The 9,749-nt window shown below is 47.9% G+C and overlaps 1 protein-coding gene and 1 pseudogene across 2 annotated transcripts; one reads left to right on the top strand and one right to left on the bottom strand.

The window, feature by feature from the left end:
- Positions 1-1,968: 1,968 nt before the first annotated feature.
- On the bottom strand, positions 1,969-8,838 carry LOC308561135 (large ribosomal subunit protein eL21-like; annotated as a pseudogene). Its single transcript has 2 exons — positions 8,589-8,838; positions 1,969-2,213 (listed from the first exon to the last, which is right to left on the bottom strand). The product of its transcript is annotated as a large ribosomal subunit protein eL21-like (transcript).
- LOC308561128 (endogenous retrovirus group K member 13-1 Env polyprotein-like) lies at positions 2,570-9,304 on the top strand. Its single transcript, XM_081145704.1, has 2 exons — positions 2,570-2,785; positions 6,176-9,304. The coding sequence occupies exon 2, from the start codon at positions 6,177-6,179 to the stop codon at positions 8,043-8,045; it is 1,869 nt and encodes a 622-aa protein (XP_081001830.1). The 5' UTR covers positions 2,570-2,785; position 6,176; the 3' UTR covers positions 8,046-9,304.
- Positions 9,305-9,749: the final 445 nt, after the last annotated feature.

Raw genomic sequence — 9,749 nt, 5'->3', positions numbered from 1 at the left:
GACTACACCACAAATCACTTATATCTTAATAATAATAGTTGCCATTCACTGAGCCCTCACTAGGTGCCAGATGCCATGCTAAGAAATGTGCATGCATCATCACCTTGTTCCTCCTGACAGCCTCATAAGATGGATGTTAATTTTTTTCAGTGAAGCCACTGCGGCTCCAAGAGCATTAGTGACTTGCCCAAGGATCATGCATCAAGAAAGAGCTAAGCAGACTTTCAAATCTAAGTCCACTAACCCAAGGTCAGTCCTCCTAATACCCATACTGAGTGGTTTCTGGAGAGCCCTCTAGTTTTCAGCTCTCAGGTAAAAGATCCCTGAGTGGACGGTGGGCTGCTGGCCTGTTGTCCTCTTAAGGGGGCTGAGCTTTCCTCAGAAGCAGTCAGAGCCCTGGGTCTGTCCACCAGGGAAGGTGCAACTCTCCTCCGGTGTCATAGCGACCCCTGCTGTTCACTTCCACTCTCTTCTGCAAGATCATTTAATGTAACAGATACTGGAGGCTATCAAATGAAAGCCCCCACTAACACCCTATCCTCTTGAAAGTCTCCTGGGGTTTGGGGCAAAGCAGAGAGAAAAGTGAGAATGTTTATTTCTGGTCTATGAGGTGAGGTCTGTGCCCGGGGGCCCCCAAGCCCCACATCTTCCTACCCTCCTCTCACAAAGCAGAAACTCTGGACTTTGTGTCAGACACTGGAGGTCAGCCACCCAACTCCAATTCTTCATAGTCCTGCATACATGTGTAAAATGAGTCTCAGTTCCCTCATCTGCTGAATAGAGACAAAAGTGCTGACCTCTCTGCAGGGGTACGTCTAGAGTGAGTACCCAGTGAGCTCCTCTCGTTCCTGAGACTGTTTGCTCATCGGCTAATGTTTATCGGGTACCCTGCCTTCACCTGCATTACCTCACTCAATTATCACAGTAATGGATGAGGTAGAATAAGGAAATTGAGGCTCAGAGGAGTTAAGTAAGTTGCCCAAAGTCACACAGTTGGCAAGATGTGGAGCCAGGTTTCCAACCCTAGCAGCCTGGCTCCTGGTTCCAGGCTCATAAACACCATGTCACAGGGCCTTCCAGTGGTGAGATGCCTTAGATACTATAAAATATGCAATGTGTGTGCAGGGTTGGGCAAATGTGGAAGAGGAATACATTAGAAAAATTAGTAATTAGAAAAATGAGACCATAGTGGGGGAAACTCCTAGAGCTTGCATCTTTCTTGGCAGACTTCTTGGAGGAAATAAGGACTGACCCAAATCTCACCATGTCACAGGGTCCAGTGGTCAGAGAAGGGCGAAGGCCAGGCTTCTCTCCATTTTCCCTGGGTGTGGAGGATTCCCAACCTCACATAAACTGAGAGAGAACAGGCATGATGGGATAGAACTGTCATAATATTGAACATCATTTACTGGGTGTCTATACAGAGCATACACAGCTCTGAGTGCTTTGTGCAAATTATCACCTCAAAGAAGGATTTGGAGCCTGGCCAGTGTGGCTCAGTGATTACTGTGTCGTCCTGCTCACCGAAGGGTCACAGGTTCGATTCCCAATCAAGGGCACGTACCTGAGTGGCAGGTTGGATCCCCAGCTTGTTTGGGTGCCTGCAGGAGGCAACCAATCAATGTGTCTCTCTCACATTGATGTTTCTCTCTATATATCTCCCTCTCTCCCTCCCTTTCACTCTCTCTAAAAATCGGTGGGAAAAAATGTCTTCAGGTGAGAATTAACCAAAAAAAGATTTTGGAGTCAGAAGATTGGGGTTCAGAGTGCTGCCCCTCCATCTTATAGTTGTGAATCCTAAGTCTTAACCTTTGTAACTTCACATTTTTTTCTTTTCTTTTTTTGGACACAAAGTTTTCTTTATTTGTTGGGGGGGAGGGAAGCCACACTTCTACTAAATTAAGAGAAACATTTTTATTGGTATGGAGGTGTGTGTCGTCGTCCCCCCCCCCCCCCCCCGCCCACTTATCATGCCCCGAATTCACAGGGAATGGGCTTCAGCAGCTCAGGCTCCTTTCCATTGGTTCTCACAGAGTGTGCTTCTCTGGGTGGAGCATGCTGACGCTCCAGTTGAACCCAGGTACCTTTCTCTTTGGCTTCCTTATTTTTCTGATCATTTTCCTTCACATGTTTCAGGAAGCTATCTGGACTCTTAGAGCGATTAATATACTCAATTGGTACATTAATTCTCTTGGCAAGATGTGGGGAGCCGGCTGGCTGCCCCTCATGAATAGTCTCCCTGGTAGGGTGCTGCCCTGGAGTCTCTCCAGGGGCTCGCCGACCCTAGCGCCGCCTTAGAGAGAAATCTCTGGCACGTTGACCCGCAGGGTGGGTCGGTTGAGCTAGCACCTCTACCCCCTGTAGCTTAGTTTTAAGATTAAACATTGCTTTAGGGAAGTAGAAGCTTTGCACAATAGATTTATTGCTCTACCTGGAGACATCAAGTCTCGATAAACAGGTGCGGATATGCAGGAATGGAATATGTAAAGGTCACTGCTTTGGGGCATTGTTTCACTGCTTGGGGTATTGTTTGGTTGCACTATAAAAGGCTTGTAATCAATAAACTCGGGGCCTCAGCCTGACTCAGCTTAACTTAGCTCTGCCTTGGTTGTGGCCCTCCCGATCCCATCCTTTTGTCTTTTTCTTTCTTTTCTAATCCTCACCCCCTCAATCAGGTCCTCGTTCGCCTGCCGGCTGGCTCCGGCAAGTGGCGCCCGAACAGGGACCTGAAAACCTGGGACGACGGTAGAGGACACCGCTCGGAGGAGGTGCACCACGCTGCTCGGTAAGTGCAACCGTAGTAGCAGGGAGAGCGGTTAGTACATCGGGAGTAAGGAAATCATGGGACAGGAAAATAGTAGAATGCTGTTCGCACAAGTCTTGAAAACAATGCTCCGCTCTAGGGGCGCCAAGGTTAGTACCTCGCAACTGCGTACATTCTTGCAGTTTGTGGAGGAAGTGTGCCCCTGGTTCCCTGAAGAGGGCACAGTAAGTTTAGAAACTTGGAATAAGGTAGGAGAACGCTTGCAGGGATATTTTCAGGCCCATGGACCCCAAAAGATGCCAGTAGAAACCTTTTCTCTTTGGAATTTGGTTAGGGACAACCTTGACCCACGCCATGAAGGCACCCGCATGAATCCTCCCCTAGAGGTCCGTGCTGACTCTGTAAAAGATCCACACTCTGAGGATGTGGCCACCGCTCCCCCGCTTGAGCCGGGGCCCCTTGTGGGCAATAGTCGGCCTGATAGACTTACACCAAAGGAAGAGGGAGATCTTGAAGAAGCTGCCGCAGAGTATGAGAGAGAGAGATATGGGGAGTTTGCACTCCTTTCAGAGGAATGCACAAAAAGGTCTGGCCCTACCCCCTCCGCAGTTACCGCGGAGGAGATGCAGAAAATGTTACAGCAGATGAGAGATCTCTTGCAGGGTCCAGACTCTGGCGGGTGGAGAGGAGGTATTGATGACCCCCCGCCGATAGACCTTAAACAAGACCCCCCTAGTTACCCTGGGACGGGTTTTGGTGCTGCTGCAGCGAGGACTGCCTTGCCGCACGCTGGACAGGCAGGGGTTAAAATACTAGACCCCCGAGAGCATGCCCTGCTTGCCCTAGCACAGAAAAGGCCGGAACTGGAATCACAAAACCTTTGCAGCCTCAACCGCGCCCTAGTCGCGCTGGCCTAGGGTATTTTTAGGTGGGGCCTTTGATATTCCTGTTACCCACGCTGATAAGATAACTTGGAAATCAGATCAGCCTGTGTGGGTAGATCAATGGCCCCTGTCTGAGGAAAAAATAGCTGCCGCTAGGGACCTGGTGCAGGACCAGCTCCGGCAGGGCCACATAGAGCCTTCTAACTCCCCCTGGAATTCCCCCATATTTATTATTAAAAAGAAATCTGAAAAATGGAGATTGCTCCAGGATTTAAGAAAAGTTAATGTAACTATGGAAATTATGGGTGCTCTTCAACCAGGACTGCCCACTCCTGCGGCCATCCCCCGAGATACTTTCAAAATAATTATTGACCTGAAAGACTGTTTTTATACTATTCCCCTTCATCCACAGGATTGCAAGAGATTTGCTTTTAGTGTCCCATCAGCAAATTTCAAAGAACCCATGCAACGATACCAGTGGAGAGTGCTGCCGCAGGGGATGGCAAATAACCCCACCTTGTGTCAAAAATTTGTAGCCGCAGCTCTGTCCCGAGTCCGGCGGATCTATCCCACTGTCTATTTGTGTCACTATATGGATGATATATTAATTGCAGCTAGTCAGGAAGGAATTTTACTTAGGGCTTTTGCAGACCTTAAACAGGACTTGAGTAAGCAGGGGTTGATTATTGCCCCAGAGAAGGTGCAGCGTCACCCTCCATTTGCTTACTTGGGGTTTCATCTTCAGCCTGACCTATTTTCTTGTCAGAAGGTGTCCATCAGAGTGGATGACCTCCATACTCTAAATGACTTTCAAAAGCTGCTTGGAGACATTAATTGGATCAGACCTTATTTAGGCCTAACCACTGGAGAGTTAAAACCCCTATTTGACATTCTTAAGGGTGACTCAAGCCCGTCTTCCCCAAGACAACTCACACAGGCGGGACGGGCGGCCCTACAAAGGGTCGAGACAGCCATAAAATCACAGCAGGCGACCTTTTGTGATTATAACAAGCCTTGGTATGCCTGCATCCTGGCCACCACCCACTCCCCCACGGCCGTCCTATGGCAGGACCGCCCACTCCGCTGGGTGCATCTCCCATCTTCACCTGCTCGAGTGTTAACCCCTTATTACGAGCATGTGGCAATTCTTATCCAACAGGCTCGAGAAGAATCTTGCCGATATTTCGGACGAGAGCCTGCGGCCATCTTAGTGCCTTATTCTCAGGCCCAGATAAACTGGTTATTCCAGAAATGCACACCTTGGGGAATCGCGCTAGCTGAATTCCCAGGACAGGTAGACAATCATTACCCTTCAGATAAACTTTTGCAGTTTTTTCTCAGGCATTCTGTTATCTTTCCTAAGATAGTGACGGACCAGCCTTTGCCTGACGCTGATACAGTATTTACTGACGGCTCTTCATCGGGCACCGCCGCCTATGTGCATGAGCAACGACTTGTCAGATGGACCACCCCCTATTCTTCAGCCCAAGAGATTGAATTGGCTACTGTATGTCGGGTGCTTATTGACTTTGCACACAAGCCTATAAACACCATATCTGACAGTCACTATGTAGTCCGAGGGCTCTCATGTATTGAAACTGTGCCCTTTATTGGCACCACTAACTCCACTGTTCAACAATTATTTCTGGCCATACAAACAGCCATTTTAAATCGCAGTCACTCTTGTTATTTTGGGCACATCCGCGCCCACACTAATTTACCTGGGCCTTTAGCTGATGGCAATAGACGGGCAGATGAAGCTACCCGACTTTATCTCGTCGGAGTGCCCGCCGCCCAGGCATCCCATGCCCTGCACCACCAAAATGCACATACTCTCCGACTCCAATTCAAAATCACCAGAGAGGCGGCTCGTCAAATAGTAAAAGACTGCCCCACATGTCCTGCTCTTACTACTGTTCCTCATTATGGAGTCAACCCCCGAGGGCTGCTGCCCAACCATCTGTGGCAAATGGATGTCACTCATATCCCTAGCTTTGGTAGGCAAAAATTTATTCATGTTACAGTAGACACATATTCAGGCTTTATAATAGCCTCGGCCTTACCGGGTGAGTCCAGTACTCAAGTTATTGCTCACTGCTTACGCTGCATGGCCATTATAGGACAACCTAAAATAATAAAAACTGATAATGGCCCTGGTTACACTAGCCAGCGTTTTCAGAAGTTTTGCGCCCAACTCGGAATTCAGAGCAAGACTGGAATCCCTTACAACCCACAGGGCCAAGGCATAGTCGAGCGTGCGCACAGCACCCTCAAAAATCAATTAATTAAAATAAAAAAGGGGGAGCTGTACCCCCTAACCCCACAGAATCAGTTAAATCATGCTCTTTTTATTCTTAATTTTTTAATTTTGGATGCTGAAGGTCACTCTGCAGCCCAAAGGCTTTGGCAGCCGAGTTCATCTAAGCACCAAGCCTTGGTGAGATGGAAGGATCCGCTTGATGGGGCTTGGCATGGGCCAGATCCGGTATTAATCTGGGGCCGAGGGCATGTGTGTGTTTTTCCACAGGATGCCGAAGCGCCGAGGTGGCTCCCGGAGAGGCTGGTACGACACGCGTCCCAGAACACTCGTGGACCGGATGAGAAACTTCTCCATGCACGGCCGAGCCCCGCCTCGACGGAACCCAGCGCCCCAGAACTCGGTGACGGAGACCCTCGCGCAACTGACCGACCAGGCGAGGAGGATGGTGCAGAACCAGAGAATGGAGGTCACTCCTGAACGGGTGTTTCTGGCTATGATAGCCCTGGTCGCGGCCGCCCCTGGAGCCTCTGCGGCAGTTCACTGGGCCTACCTGCCCAGTCCTCCACTGCTGCAACCTGTAACATGGCAGCATGAGGAGGTGGTGATTTACACCAATGACACCTGGGCAGTGGGAGGACATTCCAGTATTCATATTCAGCCCGTGAAGGCCTCGAACTTTACTTATCATGGGCACGCCAAAAATCAGCCCATCTGCTTTTCAAAAAGCGACGGGGTAGCAGGTTGCTTTAAAATTGGCATTACTAAGTCTGAGTCCTTATTGCCGGTACTCAGTGGGGTCTTTTCTCTTGACGGTCGTCAACGACCTTGGGTTTCATCGGCTTCAGATTGGACACGGTGGTATGTGGACCTATGGTATCCTAGCACGATTGCCGTAGGGAGCGCCACCAATCCCCCGGAAGGAGTGCCTATCTGTGAACCTGATCTCACCAATCGTACAAAGCAACCACATTGGATGAACTGTAGAGGGAAGCTCGGTACAGTAATCAATGCAACCGGGGGGTCCCCAATGCATGATTGGTCTGCATCAGGCCCGGAATGGAAGGCCCTTGCTGAGTCTTTTTGGTCAGTGAACCAGGGGCCATTTCAAACTCAGCTGTGGCGACTCGTTGCTGCCATGGGGGGAGACATCTATACCAATGACGAACGGGGAAATACAGCAGTCCTCATGGGGTGGACACAGCAGTTCCGTAAAATACAAGCCTGTGTCCCACCACCCTATGCCCTACTCGTGGGCGCCCTGAATATCACTCGGGACGCCTCATATTGGCAGATCCAATGTAATAATTGTACCCTCAGTAATTGTGTGTATAATGTATCTCTGAACTATCAACTTATGGTCATGTATCAACCCACCTTTGTAATGATTCCTGTAAATGTTTCTGGGGAATGGTATAATGATAGAGGTCTTCAGGTAATCAAAGAGACCACCGAGCTCCTCCTGCGGAGCAAGAGATTTATCGGCCTCCCTATTGCAGGAATTACAGCCCTGGTGGCCGTCATTGCGGCCAGTGTCACCGCGGCCGTGTCGCTGTCTCAAAGTATACAAACAGCGCATCAGGTGTATCAACTTAGTGCCAATGTTACTCAGGCACTAGGAACCCAGGAAGCGATAGATTTAAAGATAGAAGAAAGACTTAATGCACTTTATGACACCCTTACCATCATAGGGCGAGAAGTGCAAAGTTTAAAACTACGGCTAGACTTAGACTGTCATGCTGATTTTAAACACATTTGTGTGACCCGTAAGGAATATAACAGCTCCTCCTACCCCTGGGACAGAGTGCAAAAGCATTTAGCAGGGGTCTGGCATGATGGTAATGTCTCTCTAGACTTAATACAACTTCATCAAGAAATTCTGGCCTTAAGGGAAGCACCTAAAATAGACACCTCACTTGCAGTAATGGCGCAATCTTGGGTGGATGGAATGAGGGGACATTTCCTCTCAGCAACAGATTGGAAACATGGAATTTTTGGAATGGCCGGACTGGCTGTTCTCGTTGTCCTTGGCTTCTTAATTACACCTTGCATACTGAAGACACTCCTGAGAGATATTAAAGTCCTAAAAATAGGACTACATACTCCACCTGCATACCCGCCCAAAAGCCTTAGAGCCTAAATCTTTAGTTTAGAAAAGAAAGGGGGAGATGTGGGGAGCCGGCTGGCTGCCCCTCATGAATAGTCTCCCTGGTAGGGTGCTGCCCTGGAGTCTCTCCAGGGGCTCGCCGACCCTAGCGCCGCCTTAGAGAGAAATCTCTGGCACGTTGACCCGCAGGGTGGGTCGGTTGAGCTAGCACCTCTACCCCCTGTAGCTTAGTTTTAAGATTAAACATTGCTTTAGGGAAGTAGAAGCTTTGCACAATAGATTTATTGCTCTACCTGGAGACATCAAGTCTCGATAAACAGGTGCGGATATGCAGGAATGGAATATGTAAAGGTCACTGCTTTGGGGCATTGTTTCACTGCTTGGGGTATTGTTTGGTTGCACTATAAAAGGCTTGTAATCAATAAACTCGGGGCCTCAGCCTGACTCAGCTTAACTTAGCTCTGCCTTGGTTGTGGCCCTCCCGATCCCATCCTTTTGTCTTTTTCTTTCTTTTCTAATCCTCACCCCCTCAATCAGGTCCTCGTTCGCCTGCCGGCTGGCTCCGGCAGCAAGAATCTTTGCCCTTAATCTGTTTGTTCATAACAGTGCCCACTGCATGCTGGGTGACACTGTAGACTCCTCCAGTTTTGCCATGGTAACATCTGTAGGGCATTCCTTTTTGAACAGTGCCCATTCCCTTGATGTCTACAATATCACATTTCTTGTAGATTCACATGTATATGGCCAAAGGAACAACTCCATGTTTTCTAAAAGGCCCAAAGAATATATAGCAGGTGCCTCTCCTCTTTCCCTTTGTGTTAGTCATTTTGGCAAATTACTGGAAGGTGGCAGTTCCAGCTGGAAGGTGGCAGTTCCAGCCAAAATGTGTAACTTCATTTTTTATCCATAAAATCAGATGAAAAATGGTATCATCACTAATGAAAACAGTCACATTTACTGAGTGTCTGATATGTCAAACACCACACTAAATACTTTAAATATTTTATTTTAATCTATACGGCTACCATATGAGCTAGTGACTGTTAATATTTCACATATGAGGAAACTGGGGGTAAGACAGGGTTAGTAATTTTTTGAAGGTCTGAGAATAAATCATGGATCTACAGTTCATCCTCCTAACCTCCAATTTATGCTGTCTCCCTGACTACCTAATGTAGTTGTTTTGAAGCTCAAGTACAGTCTTTCTTAAAATGTTTTATAACTATAAAGTATCATAGTAATTATTGTTATATTTGAGGAAGAATTTTTTTAATATATGGCAAATGGAAGTGAGTATTGTATCTTGTTTCATTTCTACATAACAGTTTTCTCAGAGCAGATTCCAATTTTTCCAAGTAGATGGGAGGTTGATCTGCTAGGCTTGGATTCTTTTAATGGAAGGCAGGATGTAATTAAAAACAGGAGCAACTTGAAGCACTAGCATCTACCTGGCACTGGCACTGTACAAGGGCTATAAAGTTGTTTTTAAAAGCCATTTTCCATTTATATGCCACCAGAATACAAGACTCGTGGAGGCAGAGACTTTACCCTGTCAACACAATGTCCCCAATGACCAGAAGACAGCATGTAAGTATCAGTAGTTCAGTCATTATTTGAATGAATAAATGAAAGTGAATCTGAGAGAGCAGAGGAGGCCTACTGGAGGGAAGGACAGAGATGAGTGTGGCAAATGCAGTCAGCACTCCCTGATGCCCCAGCCCACAAGATAACTGTGAA

Source organism: Miniopterus schreibersii (assembly GCF_964146895.1).
Source record: "Miniopterus schreibersii genome assembly, chromosome: 1".
Classification (NCBI taxonomy): Eukaryota; Metazoa; Chordata; class Mammalia; order Chiroptera; family Miniopteridae; genus Miniopterus; species Miniopterus schreibersii.
This window is presented reverse-complemented; position numbering and strand designations above follow the sequence as displayed.